General features: G+C 42.0%; 1 protein-coding gene across 1 annotated transcript in view; it reads left to right on the top strand.

Annotated features, from left to right (window-relative positions):
- The first annotated feature begins 5,564 nt into the window (after positions 1-5,564).
- LOC138789257 (mucin-5B-like) overlaps positions 5,565-26,632 on the top strand; it is a 109,199-nt gene continuing 88,131 nt past the window's right edge. Inside the window, exons 1-5 of the mRNA XM_069967857.1 lie at positions 5,565-5,643; positions 13,243-13,501; positions 16,269-16,380; positions 19,798-19,885; positions 22,714-22,844. Coding sequence (XP_069823958.1) covers positions 5,565-5,643; positions 13,243-13,501; positions 16,269-16,380; positions 19,798-19,885; positions 22,714-22,844 — 669 coding nt within the window. The remainder of the gene's footprint in view (positions 5,644-13,242; positions 13,502-16,268; positions 16,381-19,797; positions 19,886-22,713; positions 22,845-26,632) is intronic.

Genomic DNA, 26,632 nt, shown 5'->3' on the forward strand with positions numbered 1-26,632 from the left:
CTCTCATGTGCAAGACTTGTGCACAACCTACACCTACCTTTTTCATGTAAAACCACACCAGTGTATATTTGCAAGTACTAGCCCCCCTGTGTCACATTGAATGGTGGTTGCCATCTGTCCCTATTGCTTGGACTAAAGATTGCTGGTCTGCTGAAGGAAAACCTGGAGAATTTATAAGCAAGGAAAGTTTGTAGAATAGATTAAAGCGACTCTGTACCCACAATCTGCCCCCCCCCCCCCCCCCCAACTGCTTGTACCTTCGGATAGCTGCTTTTAATCCAAGATCTGTCCTGGGGTCCGTTCGGCAGGTGATGCAGTTATTGTCCTAAAAAACAACTTTTAAACTTGCAACCCTGTGCCCAACGACCGTGGCCTAGATTGAGTATGCATTAGGCTGGCACAACCTCTCTGTCCCTCTTCCCCACCCTCCTCATCATTAGAAATGCTCCAGGCAGATTTTCTCCTATTCCTCACATGTGTTAGCACGGCACATGGGCGGGATTGTTAAGGCACCTGTGCAATGTTCAGAGAGGAGAAAATGTTATAGGGGCATTCTTAATGATGAAGAGGGTGGGGAGGAGGGATGGAGGGGTGGTGCAAAGTTAGGGCACAGATACTTCAAGCCACGGCTGTTCGACACAGGGCTACAGGTTTAAAAGTTGTTTTTTAGGACAATAACTGTATCACCTGCCGAACGGAACCCAGGACAGATCTTGGATTAAAAGCAGCTATCCAAAGGTACAAGCAGTTTGGGGGGGAGGGGGGCAGATTGTGGGTACAGAGTCACTTTAATAACAGTTTCTAACTTCAAACAGCTTCTCCTAGAGGACTCTAGGCATTGCTGAAGACTAGGAATGACTCTAGACTAGGATTACTCCGGTCTGGGACTGCGACTTACTTTGGTGCTGCAACTTACTGAGGTCTGCAACTTGCTCAGGCCCTGGCTTGAAGCTGGCAGAACATTTTAGTGCTACTTTAGGTTCTTTTACTCAATTACAGTAGGTACTGGCTCAGAACTTCCAGTACGTGTTGTGGGCACTGGAAATATCCAGTCTGATGCTAAAACTCTGACTGTCTTCCACAGCACTGCATCTCTGGAGCTCTTTTTGTCTTTCCTGACAACCCTGGGCTTTCCCTTCTTTGAGTCTCACACTCAGCGCCTCCTCTTTTGGACGCTTAAAGGGGTTGGAGTAGGACAGTGCGGTCTGGTGTGGGGGAGTCTGATATCAGTGCTGTCAAGTGCAAAAGGAGCTCAGCTGCTGTCAGTAAGAGTCCATTTACACTGAAAGATTATTTGACAAAGATTTGAAGCCAAAGCCAGGAATGAATTGGAAAAGAGGGAAAAATATTTCCTTTATGATCTGTTCTCTGTTTATAATCTGTTTCTGGCTTTGGCTTCAAATCCTAGGCAGATAATCTGTCAGATAATCTTTCTGTGTAATTGGTCCCTAAGTGCAGTTTCTAATGCTGCGTTTACACGGAACGATAATTCGCCCGATCGTACGATTAACGATTTCAAAGAATTTTTTTTAATAACGATCAGCGTTTAGACGGAACGATATATCGTACGGAAAAATAGTTTTGCGATCGCTTAAGCCTATCTCGCACATAAGTAAACTCGGTGAACGACTGTTTTCACGGAACGATCTGCAAATTTTTTGCGAACGACGAATTAAGACTATGTTCAAAGATCAAAATGAACGATTTCTCGCTCGCTGTTTGATCATTCGCTGCGTTTACACGTACGATTATCGTTCGAATTCGATCGTTATCGTGCAAATTCGCACGAGAATCGTTCTGTGTAAACGCAGCATAATACTGTTTATTGAACAATTTTACTACAAAGTGGCCAACAACTTTAACCCCTTGCCTCTGCAGCCTTAAAGGGGTAGTTCAGTAAAACAAAAACAAAAAAAAATTCTTTCATATCAACTGGTGCTAGAAAATGCCAGAGATTTGTAGTTCACTTCTTTAAAAAAATCTCTTCCAGTACTTATCAGCTGCTGCAGGAAGTGGTGTATTCTTTCTAGCCTGACACAGTGCTCTCTGCTGCTGCCTCTGTCCATGACAGGAACTGTCTAGAGCAGTAGCAAATCCCCATAGAAAACCTCTCCTGCTCTTCAGACTTCGGTGGTCCTGATCGGTAAGTGATAGAAGCTGCTCCTGTCAGTTACACAAGCCAAATTGCAACGTTAATGACAGGCTGCATCGCGATCGGTGAGGTGAGGTGAGGTGACGGTGAGGGCCGGCCCCCACCTGCTATGAAGCATGCTCCGCATAGACACAGGAACCCCCCAAAAGTTACATTATTGCATACTTTTTTCCAATTTCACCAATTTATATTTTCATAAATAATATTTTGGGGTTCCATCATACATGTTATGGTAGAATGAAGGGCACCATTACAATTTACACCTATTCCTGAAAAAAACAAGTCCTTACATGGCCCTGTAGATAGAAAAGTGAAAGTGCTAGAGCTCTTAGAAGGGGAGGAGGAAAAAAACGAAAGGGCAAAAATCTAAATTGGTGCAGTCCGCTGAGTCATTTGGTCCTCAAAGGGTTAATAGTTCTGGAAATTACGCACGCTGCGATACCAGATATGTTTGTTTATTTATTTTTATCTATTGCTGTATTGCTCTGGGCTGCTGCAGCCCAGATCTATAGATTACTGAGCTGGGATCAGGGGGCAATTCGTCCACAGGACCACCAATGATCGGGAGAGAGAGCCATTTAAATTCAGCTGTCAGCTTTGACAGCTGCATCCAAATGGATAATTAGCGGGCACGGCAATCCACTGTCATTTCAGACGTAAGATAGCCCCTATCGACAAGCGGATCAGTGCACTCCTAATGTTTGGAACCGTCATAGAGGGCAGATGAGTTGTCTGGTAGCAGCCTTCTCCCTCATCAGCAAACATACATTCTTAGCCATGCAGAGTGTACAGAGTGGAGAAATCGAGAGAGATAACTATTTAAAGGGATTCAGTCACCTGTAATGCATATTCTGAACTGCTGACACCGTTAGCTTTTGGGTCAAAGAGACAAATGGTTTCTCTCATATATCCAGTTGTGCTTTAAGAATGTAGAAAAATGCTTTTTTTCTCTGTTACAAAGAACAAAATGGCTTTCCCAAGCTTCAGAAAAGCTGAAAGCTGGAATGCCTCCTCTCTGCCCCCTACCTAAAGATGCAAAAGAAGAGCCAGTGGAGCCTCATCAAAGAGTCTCAAAACACAGGACTAGCCAGATATCCCTCCGGGAAGGACCCGGCCAAAGGGTGACTCCTGTAAGGAAACCACCATCAGTGCTCCACACTTATGAGGGGCAACACCCTGAAACAGCTGTATGTGGATGGTTACTTGGCCTTGGTTTTTCCCTTGTCATTACATTGACTTATAGGGCCACTTAATATGGTGGTTTCCTTACATGAGCCAACCTTTGGCTGGGTCTTTCCCAGAGAGATATCTGGCTAGTGCTGTGTTTTGAGACTCTTTGATGGGGCTCCATGGTGTCAGGATAGGGACAGGGAGACACAAGGACAGGTGAGCCCTGAGACTGGCACCTGCCCCACTGGCCCTACCTGCTTGCCCCAGATGCCGTAGGTGGCAAACGGACAACTGGACGGCAGTCCCTGTACTGCAAGGGTGCAACACGAAACAAAACAAGACAGACACACACAATAAGAGCAAGGTCAGAATTCCGGGTCAGCAACAGTCTAGCTACGAGGTACAAAAACGTGTCCAAGGGATAGTCAAAATACAAGCCAAAAGGTCCGGTAAACAGGAATATCTAAGTCAGGGAAAAAGCAAGGTCAAGAAACACTAGGAGTACTAGGCTCTATCGCAGGCAAGATACTGAGACAGGGGATTATACTTATAGGACCTGTAGTCCCAGCCCCCAAGGCGTGATTGGGGCTGAAGCTCCAGGTCCTGCCCAGATACTGACAGCTGACTAGTGGGTCAGCTTTCAGTCCATGATTAGTGAACTCACTACACCTATGCTGATCTGTCAGGGAGTGAATACTGGCCACTACTACAACCATGAATAGCAGAGCAGAGCAAAACCTGACATGCAGTCTGGCTGCTAAGGACGCCGAGCCAAACGCATAGCCCGAGTCCTAACACACGGGCTCTTCTTTTGCATATTCATGTTTCCCAGGGGGCAATGCACCTCGGACTTCACTACATTGAGCGCTTTCACTAGCAGCCGGCAGTTTTGTTGTTTGGCTGGTCTCCCTGAGATCAGCGATCTGTTTCTCTTATGGCTCTACTAGGCATTGCTCCCACCTAGCCAGAATCCTGCTCCACACTGATGAGGGGCAACACCCCGAAACAGCTGTATGTGGATGGTTACTTGGCCTCGGTTTTTCTCTTGTCATTACATTGACTAATAGGGCCACTTAATATGGTGGTTTTGGTGGTTTCCTTACAGGACCCACCCCTTGGCTGGGTCCTTCCCAGAGAGATATCTGGCTAGTGCTGTGTTTTGAGACTCTTTGATGAGGCTCCACGGGCTCTTCTTTTGCATATTCATGTTTCCCAGGGGGCAATGCACCTAGGACCTCACTGCATTGAGAGCTTTCACTAGCAGCTGGCAGTGTTGTCGTTTGGCTGGTCTCAGCGATCTGTTTCTCTTATGGCACTACCTAAAGAAGGAGGTGTTACAGCTTGCTGCACTTCAGGAGCTCAGCAAGGCTTCTTTGATTCTTCTTACTATAGAATAAAAGTATTTTTCCAGTATGTTCTGGAAGCACAGGCAAATAAATAAAAGGTGCCAAGTGCCTCCCTGATCGCAGCTCTAGCTAATTAGAATGTGAATTTCAGCTGATAGATTCTGTTTAAAATGTATGGCCAACTTTGTCATGGCCACATACAACACTGGGGTTCTTGCAGGGATTAGTGGCAGATAATAATGGCTGTCTATAGGGGTTAATCTAAATTCAGAGCAACCTACAAATGGAGATTTATCAAACATGGTGTAAAGTGAAACTGGCTCAGTTGTCCCTAGCAACCAATCAGATTCCACTTTTCATTCCTCAGACTCTTTGGAAAATGAAAGTTGGAATCTGGTTGGTTGTTAAGGGCAACTGAGCCACTTTCACTTTACACCATGTTTGATAAATCTCCCCCAATGTGTTTAAAAATGGCAAATTGCCACATTAAGTACCTGGATCATCTGCTAAACATGCATAGCCTTTGTTTATTGCTACATTTGGATGCATGTTCTGTCATCCAGCAGTGCCAATGTTTAGGTTGTCTCTATACAATCACTTGGGGACTTATAGGTGTTATATTATGTCGCTAATTTTTGCACAGTTATCATGGTGTGCAGCCAAAGATCTGTTCCCACACCTGACTTTTATATGTAGACAAATTAATAACTTCAAAGACAATTGTTATATTTCCCTCCTGGTCAGCTGGGAAAATGCTACGGTCCCTTGCACCTGAACACACCTATTCCAGGCACGTGCCAAGAATACTGTGTAACCTCTGTTGCCAAAAATCTCCACCTATAAGATGTGGAGGTTAGAAGTCAATACAATACCAGAGGTGAGAGCCAGTAGCTAGCATGGAAGGAGTGTTGCCGCTCTTGTTGTGGATTGCAGGCTTTGTACTTACGCTCAATGCACAAAAGAAGCTGGTGAGAGGTGAGAAATCTTACAGTTATGATTATAAAGTCTATCTATCTATCTACCCACATATCATCTATCTATCTCCTATCTATCTATCTATCTATCTATCTATCTATCTATCTATCTATCTATCATATCTCTTTATAAAATAGACTCCGTTATAGCAAATATGCAATACAAATTAGTTAATTGAGCCTTTTCTTGATTAAATTTTTCTTAATATTTTACTTAATAATTCATTAATAATATGCGGAATATTGCTTTATGCTTACAATAATTAAGAAATAACATTACAAACACATTTCTTCAAGTGGTATCATACAGTATTTCCTTATTTTTAAAGGGGCACTCCAGCGGTAAGGGGGTGACACGGCTCCGTCTGCTGCCACCATTTGTGTTGGGAACTGCAGGGCTGTCTAAGCCCCCAGTTCCCAACCCACAATTTTGTTGTAGCGCTGCCACACAGCGCAATATAGCGCAGGTTCCCATTTCCATTCTATCACCATTCTTTGTGCTAGAAATAAGAAGCAGAGCAAGCGGTAATAGGATTCACCTCTCCTTCTAAAGAGGAAGCCAGGCACAGTGATGATGATACATAAGAATATACAGTACATAGATGAACGGGACCCTGCTCTGTCAAGTGCTGTTTGACAGCGCTTCAACAGGACAGGGGATTGTGAACTGTTCAGTTCTCGACACAATTGTTGGAGGCATCAGAGGGGCCATTTCATTCCTTACTGCTGCCAGGCATCAGAAGTATATGTGTAAATAAAATATTTTGACCACAATACATGTTTTGTCGGTGGGGCAAAAGTAGCCTGACACTGATACATCAGATACAATAAAAGTTATACATGTTACATATCGTTTTAATCGTAACGACTTGAGGAACATGCATAACAAATCAGTTTTACCCCAGGGCGAATGGCGTAAAAACACATTTCCCCCAAATAAACAAAATGCTTTTTTTTTTTTCAATTTCACCACACTTTGAATTTTTTTCTGGTTTCGCAGTGTACTTTATGCAAAAATCCAGCCTGTCATTGCAAAGTACAATTAGCGACGCAAAAAATAAGGGCTCATGTGGGTTTCTAGGTGGAAAAATGCAAGTGCTATGGCCTTTTAAGCACAAGGAGGAAAAAACTAAAACGCAAAAATCGAAATTGGCTCTGTCCTTAAGGGGTTAATGTGTATGTTAAAAAAAAAGATTTTTTTTTTATTAATAAATAGAGATGAGCGAATAGTGAAATATGTCCAGGCCAGCAGGCCAGTGCAATGTATCACCGATCTCACTGATCATTGCTGTGTATATAGACAGCATTGATCTCTATGAGAGATCAGTGCTGTGTATATACAAGTCCCCCAGGGGGGCTTCTAGTTAATGTAAAAAAAAATATAAAAAAGTGTTTTTATTAATAAAAAATCCCCTCCCCTAATAAAAGTCCAAATCACCCTCCCTTTTCCCATTTTATAAATATAAATAAATAAATAAATAAACAAATAAATAAACATATTTAGTATTGGCGCGCACGTAATCGCCCGAACTATTAAATTATCACATTCCTGATCTCGCACGGTAAACAGCGTCAGTGCAAAAAAATTCCAAAGTGCAAAATTGCGCATTTTTGGTTGCATCAAATCCAGAAAAAATGTAATAAGTGATCAAAAAGCCGCATATGCGCAAACAAGGTACCGATTAAAAATGTAAAGATCATTGCGCAAAAAATGACACCTCACACAGCCCCATAGACCCAAGAATAAAAGCGCTATTAGCCTGGGAATAGAGCGATTTTAAGGAACATATATTTGTCAACAATGGTTTGAATTTTTTAAAAGCCATCAGATAAAATAAAAGTTATACATGTTACATATTGTTGTAATCGTAACGACTTGAGGAACATATATAACAAGTCAGTTTTACCCCAGGGCGAACGGCGTAAATGCAAAACTCCGCAAAATCCAAACAAATTTGGCTTTTTTTCAATTTGACAGCGCAAATGATTTTTTCCTGGTTTTGCTGCATATTTTATGGAAAAATAGTGCCTGTCATTACAAAGTACAATTGGTTTCGCAAAAAAAGGGCTCATATGGGTCTCGGTGAAAAAATGCAACTGCTATGTACTTTTAAACATAAAGTGGAAAAAGCAAAAATGAAAATTGGCTTTGACCTTAAAGGGAACCTGTCATCCCCCGTGCCGGGGTGACAGGCTCCCGACCCCCCGCTAGAGCCCCCTATACGTACCTGATACCGCCGGGTCCCGCTTCTTGATTCGGTCGGGTGAAGGAGATATCAGTTCCCGAAGCCTGGCGCGCGCACCTGAGATGAGTCCAACGCTCATAGAGAATGACGCAGTGTCGGACTCACCAGTCATTCTTTATGAGTGTTGGACTCATCTCAGGAGCACGCGCGTCGGGATTTGGGCGCTGATATCTCCGTCAACTGACCGAATCAAGAAGCGGGACCCGGCGGGATAAGGTACGTATAGGGGGCTCTAGCGGGGTCGGGAGCCTGTCACCCCGGCACGGGGGGTGACAGGTGCTCTTTAAGGGGTTACAATAGCTAAATAATTGTTTAGCTGTTTTAGTAAAGTTAATTTAGATTTGAATATTTGATCACATATTCAATCGAACTCGAATCTTTCAAATACTGCAGTATTCGATCCAATAGCTATTCGATCGAATATTATTCGCTCACCTCTATTAAAAAAAATCCCGTCCTCTAATAAAATTTTTAATCCCCCCTGTTTTCCCATTTAATAAAATAAATAAATAAACAAACATATTTGGTTTTGCCACGTGCGTAATCGCCCAAACTATTACCATTCCTGCACAGCACATCGTTTGCATATACAGACCGTGCATATACAGACCTGGCCATTATTTTAGACTCAAAAATAAGGGGCGTTGTTTAGCATACTTTGGTGTCCGTCACTGCATGGCCGGCCGTTGTTACATTATTGCAGTTTAGAATTAATGATGGCTGCTTTTTACACTCTTTTGGGGTGTAGCTATAAAAGTCAATTGTGTGTGAGCAACTTAATATAATGGCCATTGTTCGCTTAAATTGTTTGAACAGTGGCCATTTTTTGCATTAGCTATTGTTTGAGGTGTTTGGAAACACCAAAGTTAAAGGAGCGGGGATTCCCGCTATTAAGGAGAAGCAGGAGTACACGGCAAGTTTAAACAGCTTCTGCCTTTCTATCTCTGCTGCTGGGAACACCCTTTAAAGAAGCGGGGCGTCATTATGAAGCGAATCCCCACTTCTTCAGGGTGTTCCTTTCAGCTGAAAGAATCAGGAGGGTGCAGCAAGTTTCAACACCTGCTCCTGCCTTATTCTCTGCTGCGAGGAACACAGAGATTCTGGTCATAATAACAGGAATCCCCTGTGCTGCCGCCCATTGCTCACATAGCAGCTCCCAGCACCCTTCTCTAGACAGCTGCACCGGTTACCTAGCAGCCGCTGGCTCCCCCTTTTCCCCGGCGTATCTAGCTCCTCTGCCAGGCTACAGCAGATCTCGGCACCCTACTCTAGGCTGCTGGTGGCCCTCTGCACCACAGCCACCGGCTCTCGCTTCTTCCCGCTGCGTCTGCTGCCTTCCAAAGCTGTGGGGATCACCTCCGTCGGCCTGCCCCAGCTCCTATAGGCTCCTTAGCCGGTTTGAATTCTGTGTCGGATCAGCAGCCAGTTCAGGAGATGGGGCAGGCCAGAGGAGTCGGATACGCCGGGGGAAGAGGGAGCATCTGCTAGGTAATCGGTGCTGGGGGGTGTCAGTGCAGGGAATATCCTGTCATTCAGACGGGAATTCCTGCACAGTTTACCCTGCAGCAGAGAGAAAGAGAGAGAGAGGCAGGAGCCGACAGCTGTTTAAACTTGTCTGAACCGGTGTTTTCAGCATGTACGTCCGCCATTTGGTTTTCTGAGAATTTCCTTAACAAATTGGAGGGAATTTGCTTTGCGGAACGAAGACAATTGTCAGCCCGATTCACATGCTGGATTCACTTTGCTCATCCCTACTTGTAGCCCATTAAAACCTTCATTGTAAAAGTCATGATGGTGTCAATGGAGAATAATAGTGAACACTGATTAGACAGGCAGACTGTCACTGGATGTAACTGCACTATAATATCTTTTAAGGATATGGGCAATATTTATTTATTTTGGGGGGAACACATACATTGAGGCTTGTGCCTTGATCGTTTACGATCCTAGCAATGCCCCTGCCTGACAGATAGTTTTACACCTATGGTAAACCTAGAAGCCCCTTTTAGAGGTTGTGCAAATGTCGTGACTGACATGGGAGCTCCTTGATGATTCCACATTTTATTTCAAAAGTAAATCCCTGTATTTTCAAGACTATCTTCATATCCAGACTAGTAGATATAGGAATATTTGACTTTATTTTGCTGTGAAAAATAGCCCCCTAGTTGTAAAATACTACACTTTAAAATCAACAGTTTTATTACATATATCAATTGCAATTTCAGTATATATGAATGAATTTGAAGAAAAAGCAAGTAAAATATGCATTGTTTCCTCACATAACAAAAGGTTAAATAGAACTTAGTCAGAACAATGATTTTGTACATAATGCAATATGTCTTGGGTCACTGCAACCTGAATAAAATCTCAATCCTGAATTGTCATAGGCCCCAAGCTACAACAGTATCTGGTTATGTTGCAATTCAGGATTCGAGAACACATTGGGAGTGTCACGAACTTTAAAAAAACAGAGGCGGGAATTTAAACAACATATTAACCCAATAAAATAGAAAGATGATTGAATACACTTAAAGGGTGGGCAATACTGTATGTTGGGAATTTCCAGATATCTAAGGTGAACAAAAAACCTTTGTAAATGATGAGCCGAAAATGTTTTATTCCAAATTCAGTCAACCCTTATGACATCTATGAACATTTTGGATGCAATGTATAGCATTATCATAAAGTAAGTGCATGTAAAGAACTTGGAGATATTGTCTGATGAAGGAATTTCACCCAGCTCCTCATGTCTTAGCACTATGTAAGAAAAGTAGAAGCGAGCATCGGGGAACAGAAGGCTTCAGCAATTTTTTTATCCTATACAACCCCTTTAAGACTTAAAGGACAACACAAAGTAATTTCAATTGGCTGACCCCTTCACTGTGTTTAACCCAGACAGTGGACCTACAGTGGTAGATGTCAAGGAAAATAATATGGTATGAATACATTTTCTTGCTTTTACCAGATTCAGCCACATTGATAGTACCATCTATACTGTGATCTATTGCTTACTGGTGTCTTTTTGCACTTTTCTGCTATCATATGTATTATATATGTGTTACATAGTAAGGCTTAAAAAAGACATATTAATCCAGTTTAGCATTGTAATGAAAGCATTGCTGTATTCTGACCCTAACATTTTGTTATTTGTGTGTCTGTGGAGCTATAATCTGGGATATGATGTGACCACGTATCAGGATAAATAATATTATATTTTAATAGCTTAGGCTAGGTTCACACTGCGTTTTCAGCATCCGTTTAACGCATCCGTTTTTTGAAAAAACGCATAAAAAACGGATTGCAAAAAACGGATTCATTTGTGTGCATCCGTTTTTCCATTGACTTCCATTATAAAAAAAAACGGATCCGTTTTTTTTGACGGACCAAAACGGACAAAAAAACGTTGCTGACCCTATTTTTCTGGACGTTAAAAAAAACGGATCCGTTAAACGGATGCTGAAAACGCAGTGTAAACCTAGCCTTAACGTTGGAAAAATCACTTCGGCCTGGGGTTTTTGAAGATTTAACATATTTGATGTTTTTTTTTTTTTTAACTTCTAAGAGAGTGATATCCAGCTCTAGTGCTCTCAAGAAAAGAAAAAGGTACTGGTGGAAACTTTAATTGCACATGAAAGTACACTGCAATACTATTCTGTTGCAGAGTACTGTCATTTCTGAAATCTATTAAATTTACCTGCCAATGGCAGACTCGCAACCACTTTGTCGAGGAGCGATGGAGTGGGAGAGTGGGCTATTCCTGGACAGCATGGTGGGCACGCCAATATGGACAGTGGGATCATTGTTAATTGCCACCTGGTGAGATTTGGGCATATAGAGAACCCTTATCTCTCACTCCATCACTCCTCGACAAAGCGATTGCAAAACATGTTGGAGTGTGGAGAGGTGGGAACTGGTACACATGGCCACCGGGTCAGTATGTGGATAGTATTAATTAAGTATTCAGATGCAGCTGTCAAAGTTGAAAGCTGCATCTGAGTACTTCTTGCAGCCATTCATTGGTGGCACAGTAGGGCGATCGCCGTTGTCGCGGAGGAGCGATCCCCGTGTCCGGCACTGGCCAGGGTCTGCGCTGTAATGGGGCTGATCCCGGCTTGGCACTCAATTGCTTTCGGCTGCAGCAGCCGAAAGCAATCAAGTTCCGATCTCATTGATCTATGCAGTATAACTATACAGCATAGATCTCAATGAGAGATCAGTGTGCTTATACTACAAGTCCCCCAGGGGGGCTTCTAGTGTAAGATTAAAAAAAAAAAGTGTTATTATTAATAAAAAGCCCCCTAACAAAAGTTTGAATCCCCCCCTTTTCCCATGTTATAAATAAATAAACATGTTTTGTATCGCCTGGTGTGTAATCGCCCAAAATATAAAATTATCACATTCCTGATCTCGCACGCTAAACGGCGTAAGCGCCAAAAATCCCAAAGTGCAAAATTGCGCATTTTTGGTTGCATCAAATCCAGAAAAATTGTAATAAAAAGCGATCAAAAAGTCGCATATGCGCAATCAAGGTACCGATAGAAAGAACACATCATGGCGCAAAAATGACTCCTCACACAGCCCCATAGACCAAAGGATAAAAGCGTTATAAGCCTGGGAATGGAGCGATTTTAAGGAACATATATTTGTTAACAATGGTTTGAATTTTTTTTAAAAGCCATCAGATAAAATAAAAGTTATACATGTTACATATTGTTGTAATCGTAACAACTTGAGGAACATATATAACAAGTCAGTTTTACCCCAGGGCAAACGGCGTAAAAACAAAAATCCTCAAAATAAACAAAAATGTGTTTTTTTTTTTAATTTCACCACACATTTAGTTTTTTTCTGCTTTTGCAGTGTGCTTTATGAAGAAAATCAGCACTTCATTGCAAACAACTATTAGTGGCATAAAAAATAAGGGCTCATGTGGGTTTGTAGGTGAAAAAAATGCAAGTGCTATGGCCTTTTAAACACAAGGAGGAAAAAACAAAAAGGCAAAAATTTAAATTGGCCCGGTCCTCTAAGGGTTAATGTGTCTTATGTGTTTATGTTTTATGGGAGGGCTGATTCTTTTGTCTGAATAAATTAATTTATTTACAAAATTGATCAGTTGTTATTGTGGAGATTTTTTGTAGGTTTATATATAAGATTATTGGTTGTTTTTTTTAGTTTCTACCTGATTCATGTGATGTCCCAATCATGAAGGAACAGCCACACTCAGCCAATCACTGACTGAGCCAAGACACCACTGTGGCCGCTGTCTGGCGGCAACTCCTTTATGGTTGTGACTTCACAGGAACCTGAATCATTATAATACAATAAATGCTTATTTTTGTTCTTTTCTCAAACAGTGCAAAAGACAGAAGATTCCGTGAAATACTGCAGCACATGGGGAATGTATCACTTTAGGACCTTTGATGAGAGAACTTTCAGTTTTGAAGGAAGATGCAAATATGATTTCACCTTTGACTGCCACTCTAAAACCCCTCTCTTCCATATCACCGTCCACAGACCGACTGCAGAAAAAAACAACATAATATATTTTACCGCAGCTATTAATAATGTCCACATGGTTGTGAGTCCAGAAGGAGTCTTTGTAGACAAGGAAGAGTGGGTGACAAAAATACTTTATTCATTGCTTACTTGTCATAGGCTGGGTTCACACTACGTATATTTCAGTCATTATTGTGGTCCTCATATTGCAACCAAAACCAGGAGTGGATTGAAAACACAGAAAGGATCTGTTCACACAATGTTGAAATTGAGTGGATGGCCGCCATATAACAGTAAATAACGGCCATTATTTCAATATAACAGCTGTTGTTTTAAAATAACAGCAAATATTTGCCATTAAATGGCAGCCATCCACTCAATTTCAACATTGTGTGAACAGATCCTTTCTGTGTTTTTAATCCACTCCTGGTTTTGGTTGCAATATGAGGACCACAATAATGACTGAAATATACGTAGTGTGAACCCAGCCATAAGTTGTATTGATATGTTTTGTTTCAAATAGTACTGGGTTCACTCGAGTCAATGGGTACCTACTGACCCCCCACTTCCTGGCACAATCTCGACACATAGAAAATGACTGCAAGGCTTTTATTTACCTATTCACTTTAGTTTGTAGCCCTTAACTGCTGTATGAAAATTCAAACATTGGTCAGACATATACAGTAGGTGTTTTAGGCTGGTTAACCTAACAAGTTACCCTTTCTACTCATAGTATTTGAAAACAGTTTGCAGGATTGCCAATATTAGACGCAAGCTTTATTTTTCATTGTCATTGTCATCAGATCCATAAGTAACTGCCAAGTCAAGCTTGCTGGATAGCAATAGGCCCCATAGCAGGGGTAGACTAAAAAAAAAATCGGGTTTATTGCTAGAAAAGGCCATACATTTTCAATAACTATCAGTCTGACAGTTATCTCCTGGCCTCCCCATACGCATGAATGTTCAGCGTGACTGGATGTTCATGTGTCCCCTATACGGAGATGAGGGGTAGGCCACAGCCAGACAGGTATGGTTTTGGCTTATCCCTCCAAGAACAAAAGGGTCATGATGCAAAAATCCAGCACACCTAGTCCTTAAGAGGCCTTCATACACCTTATTTTGTCAGCAGAACCTGCCGCCAATAGCCGCCTCAGCCAGAGAATTTTTTATATGTATTTTAATGTGCTGCTTTGTATGTATCTCTATGTATTTAAATTTAATTGAACATAGTGGTTTGGGACTTTAAAGCAGATCTGGCACACACAACCCTCCAGCCCATGTAAAAGATCAAATCCCCACAGAACTCGGTGTAAATGGGGGCAAATGTTAGAACTCCTACTGCCTACCTACTACCAAAACCTTATACAGTGGTCCCTCAACATACAATATTAATTGGTTTCAGGACGACCATTGTATGTTGAAACCATTGTATGTTGAGACCAAAACTCTATGGAAAACTGGAAATTGGTTCTGAAGCCCCCCAAATATCTTTCCAAAATGAGAAAATAATTAAAATTAATAAAAGGGAAATAAGCAGATAACTAAAAAGAATAAAGCAAGTCCTTACATATAACAGGCAGATAGAGCTACTGGAGACTGTAAATTACTTTCTAGGTAGAGGACTGGAGCGTTTTCAGGGTCCTTTACAGATTACACAGGGTCCCAGAAAAATAAAAATGAAGCCGCCCTCACCTGGTGCCCAAAGAAGCAACTTATTCTGACATAGGTAAAGAGCAGTACAGGACATGTAGTATCCCGCTGTACTATAGAGAAATGCTATTCAATGTGTGCACTTCAGGAATATTGGGGTTTTTAACAGTAAAAAGGCCACTTTCATTGGTCAATCATCACAGTCAGGGGCAGATATACTTTTTTTTTTTTTTACCACTATACCCTGTTCAGTACCACTATACAAACAGGAAGAACACTGATAGTAGTGGGGAGTCGGACAAGTCTTGCGGAGATGTCTGAGAGAGAAAGGGCACAGACGTGAGAGGGTGGTTTGGCCGGATGATCTTCATTTCTGTTGATTTGGGATGCAGACGCACACCGGTGAGCCCGCATGCAAATTCACCATTGCACACAATGGAGTGTGTGGCCAGAGCCACATTGTCCATTGTGTGAACTGAAATGTCTGTGAATAGCAGCCGTACATAACTGCCATGTCAGTTTTCCGTGCGGCCAGTTGGGACTGTGGGGGAGATTTATGAAACATGGTGTAAAGTGAAACTGGCTCAGTTGCCCCTAGCAACCAATCATATTCCACCTTTCATTCCTCACAGACTCTTTGGAAAATGAAAGGTGTAATCTGGTTGGTTGCTAGGGGCAACTGAGCCAGTTTCACTTTACACCATGTTTCATAAATCTCCCCCTGTGTGTGTACACGCAGGCCAGGATTCCATTGATTCATATACAACGTATCTTCTCCCTAAATCACGACCATTGATGCAAATTGCAACAACGGCCGTGATTTATGCAAAAGATACATTGTGTGAAGTAGTCCATCTAGACTTATGATCATGTGACACAGACCAAGAGAGGGCAAGCAATGCATCCAGGGGACTTGTGTAGACAGGCAGAGGAATAAAGTTTTAGAATATAAATGTGTTGGGAAGGTAGTCTTAGAAACAGTACATTTATGCAGCCATTGAAAGAGTTGAGCATCCTGGAAACCCCTCCTAGTGGGGGAGCAGAATGAGGTTGCAGCCTAGCAGAATAGGAAAGCAGTAAACGGTTTTATATTTTCCAGGACAACTCATTTAATTTTTTTCTTTTAATTGCATTACTTTTATGAAACTCACTTTGTGTTCTTTACATGCAGTTGAATACTTAGAAGAATGACTTTACATGACATGCCCAAATCCTCTTGAAACTTGTCTTTCAGCTTTACGGAATATGAACCAAAGAACGGCGTTGCAATAAAAGACAATTGTGATTCCATTGAAATGTCAGGGAAGGGTATAACAGTTATCTGGAATTGGGGAGAGAACCTCAAGGTAAGAAATCACATGCCTCTTATGCTTGCATTTGCGTGTATGTTTTTAATTTTCTGGCAAGAATTCTCCTGCATATTAGGAGAACGACTGGGCAGAATGACATAAGTAATACATTAATCTGTTCAGCATTTCTAGTTAATGCTGCCCTCATTTAAGGCAGCATAAACCTAGTGACAGATTCCCTTTAAAAACCCTGTTGAGTGAGACCTGCAATTCTCTCATTGCCTGGTTCAGCTACTGTACTATACTATTGTTTTCATTGCAAAAGAGGATACATTTTTTACATTGGCAAAGGTTATTTCACAACCCCTGTCGATGTGTGCTGGTAAAGTTTAAGAACATGATAAAGAACAGCTTCTACTAGCCAGACATCATTTTATCAAATAGAACTTGAAGTGAAAAACACAATCAAGAAAGATACACATACCCTAGTGCACTAGTGCAATAGGACCCGGCAGGGCGTTTGCACTTGGCTGAAGACACAGCTTTGTGGAGTACACAGACAGTGATGCTCAGCTGGGTTGCACTGGGGTTCTCAGTTTCTCACTCCCTGCGTGTTTATGCAATGGTCTGAATAATAAAGCCTGAAGAGCAGACTGTTGGTGAGTGCCTTTCTACTTTGTGGGCGGGTTCACATTGAGGAATTGTCGCGGATAAACTCTGCGGAATTCCGCTGGCTGTACGCGCTCACGGACGTGCGCCTTTCGGCCGGCTCCTTAGACACCATTCTATGGGCAGGCTGATTCCGCATTCTGCCGAAAGAATTGACATGTCAGTTCTCTCGGTGGAACGCGGAATAAGCAGGCCCAGAGAATGGTGTCTATGGAGCTGGCAGAAAGGCGCGCGTCCGTGAGCGCGTACAGCCGGCGGAATTCCGCAGAGTTTATCCGCGAGAATTCCTCAATGTGAACCCGCCCTGTTTGTGTAGAACAAAGAGTGACTATAACTCAGGCAACTTGTATAACATAAACGGCAATCCACAGAAATGTGTTTCAAGTAAGGCCATGTTCACACAATGTACTAAGAACAGCCATTAGTTGGCACTCAAAACAACAGCCGTGGTTTAGTGTGTTTCTACTGCCAGCATTACAATGATGGCCGTAAGACTGTTGTTTTAGTTCAATATTGATGGCTGCCCCTTTTGGGTGTGTCTTGTAATAAAAATTCCATTGACTTTAATGCAAAGGACGGTTGAAAAAAAAGTAGTGTGTGAACAAACTAGAAGAACGGCTGCTGTTCGTGCAGTAATGACCACAAGTAAATAACAGGAACATTTTTTAATGTCTAATAGTGGTCATTATTTTGACCATAACTATACAGGAAAAATTAGCTTAATTTGGATAACCCCTTTAAAGGGAACCTCTCAGCCCTGACAGCGGGCCAGAACCTACCCTACTACTGTCAGGACTGACAGGTTCCCTTTAAGGCATCTTCCGTATCTTCTGTTTAATTTTTCAATAAAATAAGATGACTGTATTCCAGGACATGAGCCATGTCCTTCTCCCCCTCCATACAATCTTATATTTAGCTATGAGGCAAATAGCCACAAAAGGATCTTTCCTTATTGCTGTGTCTGTAATAGATGGTAAGGAGCACTGAACATGGCTCCTCATCATGCCCTATGGCTCCATCTTCCAGTGGAAAATTGAAGACATTAGAGGTAAATTGATCGCTGTAAGGGTGCCTTTACACAGAGAAATTTATCTGACAGATTTTTGAATCCAAAGCCAGGAATAGATTTAAAAAGAGGAGAAATCTCAGTCTTTCCTTTATTACCTGTTTTCTGTTTATAGTCTGTTCCTGGCATTGGCTTAGAAAATCTGTCATTTAAATCTCTCTGTGTAAACGCACCCTAAGATTCAGCAATACTGTTTCAGCAGTTAATTAAAATCGTATACATTGGAAAACAACTTAGGCTTAAGTAGCAAATAAAGTGGAAACCTAGAGATTGGGTGTGTTATTGAGATTGCTACGTGTTGTTACATAATGTTCTAGACAGTTGCACTTTATAACGTGCTTTAAATCATAGAGCAGACATTGTTTGCACATTGAGCAGGTCATTACTGTGGAGTTAGAAGTGAAGTCTAAGGTGGTACATTAATCCTTTTATTGTTAAATATGAAAAGTTCTTGGCCAGACTTGTCTCTGTTTACCGGAGATGGAAACATATTCAGTTTTTGTCATTTTTACTACTGAAAGAAACTTTTGCACGTTACTAATTTTAATGAAAGGATTGCAAATATTTAGTTAAACTGCTTTTAAGAAATTGACTGTTCAAAATGGATTGTCTGGTGCCTTTAAAATCATCCAAAGTACCCATTGTCTCCGGCAGAATGGTGAAAATGCTTTAAGGATAGGGGCAACCTACCCCATATTTTCTGGGACTGCCCATTGTTGAAAGGGGGTGTCCAGGACTTGCTAGCAGCGGTTTTGGGCCAGATAGTACCTCTTACGCCACTCTCCTGTCTTCTTAAAGCAACTCCGTACCCACAATCTGACCCCCCCTGAACCATTTGTAACTTCAGATAGCTGCTTTTAATCCAAGATCTGTCCTGGGGACCGTTCGGCAGGGGATGCAGTGATTGTCATAAAAACAACTTTTAATCCGGCAGTGCTGTGTCTAACGGCCGGGGCTTACATTTGTATATGCATTAGGCTGGCAACACCTCTCTGTCCCTCCTCCCCACCCTCCTCATCATTAGGAAAGCTCCAGGCAGATTGCTTCCTATTCCCCAGCTGTGTGCAAAATGAACATGGGCTAGATTGTTAATACACCTGTGCAAAGCTCAAACAGCAGTAAATGTTCCTGGATCATTCCTAATGATGAGGAGGGTGGGGAGGAAGAACGGAGAGGTGGTGCCAGCCTAATGCATATACACATGTAAGCCCCGGCCGTTAGACACAGTTGTTTTTAGGACAATAACTGCATCCCCTGCCAAACGGACCCCAGGACAGATCTTGGATTAAAAGCAGCTATCCGAAGGTAAAAGTGGTTTAGGGGGGTCAGATTGTGGGTACAGAGTCGCTTTAATGTTCCTTTAAAAAACCATGAGAAACACTCAGCTAGTTTTTTCAGATAATATATATATTGTTCCTCAAAGTGTCTCCTGGAAACAGCGTCTTATTCCGTCAGCAGTGGAGCTTATCAACTGCATTCAAGATATTAGGAGGCTATAGCATATCACTGCTACTCATGAGAATAGGATCGATAAGTTTTTGGAGATTTGGGCAGCCTGGCACACTTATTATGAGCTGTCCCACTGCACCTAGTAGCGCTGTGTACCTTGTATTGCATATGTCCTTTTGTATCTGTGTCCAATTGGTTCCAATAGAAACATATTAACGATGAACATCAATATTTTTATACTATAACATTTAATACATATTAGTAACTATATAGATGCATTTTTCTCCAAGGTGAAATTAGATCAAAAGTACAAGAAGATGGTTTGTGGATTGTGTGGAAATTACGATGGGGATGGCATGAATGATATCCAATGGAAAGGTTGGTTAACAACAAAGCATTTTACTTATACAATCTGTGGTAATGAAATGTAAAATATTGTTTACTTAAAGGCTATGGACACTTTAGCACTGAACATGCTGTGAGTCACACGGGCCATCCCAGTTGGCTTCTTATACACAATAGGGAAAGATTTATCAGTGATGGCCAGTGGGTCGAAGCCAGCTGAGATTTTCCGATTTAAAGTAATGTATTGTATATTATCTCTGCACAACTTCCTCTTTTAATATTGTCTTCTGGGGTGACATTATTCTGCATAGATGGTGTGAAATAAATTTTGAAGATAATACCAAAGCTTAAAAGATTTATTTTCAACATCCAGTGCTTGTTCCAGGATCTTCCAACTCCAGATCAAAGCATTCATGTGTTTTACAGCTGTTTATCAGCGTCTGATTGTTAAAGTTCTAATGACCCAAGTGCCCCATTAACCATAGGTATATCCTTTTTTCAAGAATTATCTGACCTTAACAAACAAAGCCTAGTCTTTTGTACACCAAACTTGTCAGGTTGTAAGAAAAACTAAAAGATATAATCTAAGTCATTGTTAAATGTCTTCCTATTTCTAAATTAAAGATAAAAAATTTATGGTCGAGTACTGGATATAGAAATAATAAGGAGAATGCAATAAATTGTTTTGATACAAAGTGCAGAAGTCATAGGTTTCCATACACTGAACATTTATTTTTAAAGAATTTTAGTTTTTTTTTCTCTCTAATTTTCTATTGTACTATCTATCTATTTTTTTTTATTCTGAAATCTTGCAGTTTTCCTTCTCATTCTCACCACTAAACACTAGACTTTTCATTCTCACCACTAGACCAAGCTGAGACTTCCCTTTCTGTACAGATCATTTCCGAGCAGGCCCCTCCTTATCAACACAGACAGGAGTACAGTGACAGGTGACGGCAGAATATACATTACAGAGGGTCACACAATCTTTAGGGCCCCAATAATAATAAAATATTAAATAAATAAATAAATATTTAATAAATAAATTACAAAAAAACAAACAAACAATCTAGGTGATAAATTAACTTTAAAGAAATCTGTCAGCATCAAGGTCCCACTGTAGTTGCTGTAGTTTGCAGTCTCCTAGTGAGCATGTTACCTTTTGGTAATTTGTCTGTGGAGTGGAATATATATATATATATATATATATATATATATATATATATGTGTGTGTGTGTATATATATATATATATATATATATATATATATATATATATACACTCAATCTTTGGTCTCCTACTGTAATGAAGAGTCAAAGTGAGTTGTGGCTCAGCATTTGAGCCGCACTCTGGCACATCTCATTACTGCTTTCTACTTCCACTACTTTATGAATAAGCTCTGCTACTTGGCCTCTTGCTCTCTCACGCTTTTTCTGAGTGTTTATTTCAGACATAAAACTGCCACAGAGGACTGATCTTCAGTCTAATTGAGTAAAAGCCTTGGTTTAGGTGGTAAATCACTTGTCTTGCAAACAATAACCAAAAGATTTTTCCCTGGGTTCAATTCCCTAATTTCTTTTTTCCTCATCATTGTATAAAAAAAAAAAACACAGAATTTTAAACCTAATTTGGACCTGATTGGGAATTCTTTGTACTTTGCACAAAATGATAACAATGGTGATAAAAAAATAAAAAAAATAACGACATTTCATTTCCGTTATGGAATCGAACTCAGGAAAAGATTGGTCTCTGTTTAACATTGGTCAATGGTCTCTGGATAATTGATTTACCCCTAGACCACAGCTCCAACTCAGCTGTATCTTGTTGCAGGTCAGTCCTTTGTAGGCAGTAGACATCTGAAACAAACACTCAGAGACACTGGGTGACAGCTTAGGGACCTTTTACACGGAAAGATTATCTGACAGATTATCTGCCAAAGATTTGAAGCCAAAACCAGAACTGGATTTGAAAAGAGGAGAAATCTCAGGCTTTCCTTTATGACCTGATCTCTGTTTATAGTCCATTCCTGGCTTTGGCTTCAAATCTTTGGCAGATAATCTGTCAGATAATCTTTCCGTGTAAAAGGGCCCTAAGACTTAGGGCCCTATTCCACCGGACGATTATCGTTTGCATAATCTTTAACGATTAACGATCTAAAACGACCAGTATTGCGAAAAACCTGAAAACGTTCACTCATTTCCATGGAACGATAATCTTTACTTATGATCGTAATTGCGATAGTTTTTCTTCTCTATTTATTCGCTATTGCGTTCGTATCTATTGCGAATGACCGAACGACATCTTATTCAATGCGAACGATTTGCGAACGTTTTGCGAACGAGCAACGATAAAAATAGGTCCAGGTCTTATAAAGCGATCAACGATTTCTCGTTCGGTCGTTAATCCTTAACTGCATTTCAACCGAACGATTATCGTTTAGATTCGAACGATTTAACGATAATCTGAACGATTATCGTCCGGTGGAATAGGGCCCTTAGGAGAAAGCAGTGGTGAGGTGTGCCAGTGTGCGGCACAAACTCTGAGCCACAGCTACTCTTTGACTCTTTATTGTAGTAGGAGACCTGAGATTCCACAGAATCCACTCCACGGACAAATTACCCAAATGGTAACATGCTTACAAGGGGATTGCCAACTACAGCACACTGTCAGCACCTCGGGTGAGCCCCAGGTGCTGACAGATTCCCTTTAAATAGACTGAGAAATTTCAGTAAGCAATGCCATGGCTTCAGAAGCTTCTGATAAGCTAATCTTTGTCATCATGTGAGCTAATCTTGGGTGAATCTGAACGCAGCCTTAGCTATACTTGTATTTTACATATGTTTTCTTTTTTTTTTTTTTAGAACGCAATGTTTCAATTGCACTTTTCGGTAATGTTCATAAGGTAAAGGACTTTTCAGAAGAATGCAATGAAGATGTTGATTCCTCAGAGGAAGAAGTGTTTCATGGAACTGAGAATACCTGTATGGATATGGTAAGTTGCATTATTAACTTACATTTGAACAGTGTCACATACTGACAAGATATGATGTATTTCCCAGTGTAAAATAAATTTAATAAGTTTTAATACGTTTTTAAAAAATGTCAACAATTTTTCATGCAGAAACAAGGCTCGGGCTCCAAAAATAGACTAGCTGCTCACCTACTAATAAATTGTACTTTCCGTACACCAGTTTATTACTCACACTGCAGCAATAGACTGCATACAAAAAATACCCTGATTATAAATACCCCCACCTATGATGTGTATGTCTGACTATATACAGTATATCATAAGCTGCTACCCAAGTCTGCTGTAATGGGCAATGACTTTGGGACACTCTCAGTCCAGGTTAACAGTCCGGGTCATACACAAGAGAACAAATACAGCAGAAGTAATGAGGCGGAAATGTGGGCTGATACTAGTTTATACATTAAAACAGATATGCCTGCAGTAGATACTTTGCTCAGGTGAGGTGGCACAATTGTGGTTGCTTAAAATGAAGTGGCAATGGCAGGAGTTTGGGAAGGAAAACCTTTGAATGCACACACTGTCCATTTAAGATACAGGAAGGGAGAACACACAGGGTTAGGGCTAGGAGAGTTTCATGGCAGTAGAGAAGAACATGAACCAAGGGGGCATTGATTACAGGTAATTCAGCAGCTGTGGTACTGCTGGATGCAGTAGGATGCAAGCTGGAGAAGATTGGCCTATAAGTCAATGGTATGCTGCGTTTACAGGGAATCGAATTCGAACAATAATCGTTCGTTTAAACGCTGCGAACGATCAAACGACGAATGAGAAATCTTTCATTTTGATCTAACAACACGTTCTAAAATCGTCGTTCGCAAAAAATTCGCATATCGTTCCGTGTAAACAGTCGTTCACCGATTTTTCCTATGTGCGACGCAAAACGATCGCCAAACAAATTTTCCATACAATATATCGTACCGTCTAAACACTGATCGCTACTCCGACATCGTTAATCGTACGATCGGGCGAATTATCGTTCCGTGTAAACGCAGCATTAGTGCCATCCTTTTGTGAATCCCCTTTTGATTCCTATTGGGCACAGCGAAGATGTACAGAGGGAGAGATTCATGCAGAGCCCATACTAATAAAATAAGACATAGATGATTGTAGCTATATGCTAATTTTGAGTCCTGGTAGAGGTGTACATTTTTTATTATTATTATTATTATTATTATTATTATTATTTTATTTATTTTTGATTATTTACTTAGAGGTCAGTAGAGTTCACAGCCTAGAGCAAAATTAATCAAAAACCTAAAGGGGTATTCCAGCGATGAAAACATTTTGATGTATTGTTCTATTGCTACAACATCATTCCTACCTCACCCTGCACAGGGCCGTCTTATCCATTGGGCAGGGTAGGCGGCTGCCCGGGGGCCCTTGCGTCCTAGGGGGCCCCTGCCCTCTGTCACCTGTATTTTTAGTGCGTCCTATAAAGCAAAGACGGCTCCCAAGCAGGGCTGAGCACCGCAAGGAAGCCATCCTGCCCGCCCCCTGTATTGCCGCTCACTATGCATATGCATAGTGAGCGGCCCTGAGCCACCCCCTCCGCCCGCCCCTTCTATCGCTTCTCAGCTGACAGCCGATCAGAAGCCCAGGAAAGTGCGATGAGCAGCACTTTCCTGGGCTTCTGATCGACTCAGCTAAGCGGCGATAGAAGGGGCGGGCAGTCCAGGAACTCACCCGTCCGGCGGCCCCAGCAGCTCCTCTCCCGGCAGCGCGCACTCCCGACATCCACCGGCACAGGCAGCGGGGTACAGAGATGCTGCCTGTGTCCTGGATGTGTCATGCAGCAGGTCACTTCCGGCACAGGCAGTCTCTCTGTACCCCGCTGCCTGTGCCCGGAGGATGACGGGAGTGCGCGCTGCCGGGAGACATCAGCTGCTGGGGCCGGCGGACGGGTGAGTAACTAGTTTGTTGATTTTCTGTTCGGCAGGGGGGATTGGCTACTATGGGGGGCACTGGCTACTATGGGGGCACTGGCTACTATGGGGGGCACTGGCTACTGTGGAGGGCACTGGCTACTGTGTGGGGCACTATATGGGGGGATTGGCTACTATGGGGGGCACTATATGGGGGGGATTGGCTACTATGGGGGGATTGGCTACTATGGGGGGCACTATATGCAAAGATGTGGGGGATTTGATGGTGGCGGTTGGGAGGGCCAATTCGCACCTCTGCCCAGGGGCCCATAATACTGTTAAGACGGCTCTGACCCTGCAGTGTCTTTAGGTCCCCTGCTGAATTATCCTGATGCTACTTCCCAGGCAGACTTGTCTCGGCAGTGACAACCCACTCAGCCAATCACTGACCGTGGCATTGTCCTGTTTCAGTTAGTAATTGGCTGATTGGTTAAGCAGTGGGGACCTGTAGACACCGCAGGGGGACACTGTGGCAGCGTGGTGAGGTAAGAATGAGTTGTTTATTATTCTGTATGGAATGGCAGCAATATATCAAAAGATTTTCATTGACAGAGTACCCCTTTAATATATCCTCAGCAATTAGTCTGCTTTATTAATTACATTGATTTGTATAACTTGGTGTGTTTACACAGACAGATTTATCTGACGGATCTTTGAAGCCAAAACCAGGAACAGACTATAAACAGGGATCAGGTCATAATGGAAACACTGGGATCTATCCTCTTTTCAAATTCAATCCTGGCTTTGGCTTCCAAAATCTGTCAGATAAATCTTTCTGTGTAAACGCACCCTAACTTGGTGTGTTTACACAGAGAGATTTATCTGACAGATTTTTGAAGCCAAAGCCAGGAATGGATTTGAGGAGAAATCTTAGGGCCCTATTACACTGGACGATTATCGTGCAAAAAAATCGTTAAATTGTTCTGTGTAACTGCAGGCAACGATTGAAAAATCGTTCGTATGTCGTTGATCGTTGATTTAGATCTGAACCTAAAATTATCGTTAATCGTTCGCTGTAATTCCACGTTCGCTCAAGTTCTGCATTTTTTCACTAATCGTTCAGTGTAATTGCACATTGTTTATTGTTTTTCTGGGATCAGAAGGAATAAACGATCATAGTAACGATCGCAATAACGATCATAGTAATGATTGTAACTAACGATTATCGTTCTGTGTAATATGGTGAACAATTTCAGATTAATGATAAACAATCTCGTTTGCGATCGTTAATCGTTAGTTGTTAAACGTTAAAAATCGCTCAGTGTAATAGGACCCTAATGCTAAGTTTACACGAAACGATAATTGGGCCAATCGCACGATTAACGATTTCGAAGTAACAATTTTTTTTTATAACGATCAGCGTTTAGACGGTACGATATATCGTATGGAAAATCGTTTTGCGATTGCGCGCCCGCAGCCCCCTGCACCACCCTGATCGCCACCCCTGGCGCTCCGATCGCTACCCCCGCCGCTCCGATCGCCACCCCTGCCAACGCTGCTCCGATCACCACCCACGTTGCTCCGATCTCCACCCCCGCCGCCGCTCCGATCGCCCCCCGCTCCGATCGCCGCCGCTCCGATCGCCCCTGCGGCCACGAGCGTACGTTACCTGCTCCGCGTAGCAGGTCTTCAAATCCCCGGCTCCCCTCTTCAGTGCATTGATTGGCTGAAGAGATGAGCCAGGAATTTCAAACGGCTCTTCTTCAACCAATCAGTGCTCCTCTTCAGCACTGATTGGCTGAAGGGGAGCCGTTTGAAATTCCCGGCTCCCCTCTTCAGCCAATCAATGCACGGCAGCACTGATTGGCTGAAGAGGGGCCGTTTGAA

Source organism: Dendropsophus ebraccatus, chromosome 4, assembly GCF_027789765.1.
Source record: "Dendropsophus ebraccatus isolate aDenEbr1 chromosome 4, aDenEbr1.pat, whole genome shotgun sequence".
NCBI classification, from domain to species: domain Eukaryota; kingdom Metazoa; phylum Chordata; class Amphibia; order Anura; family Hylidae; genus Dendropsophus; species Dendropsophus ebraccatus.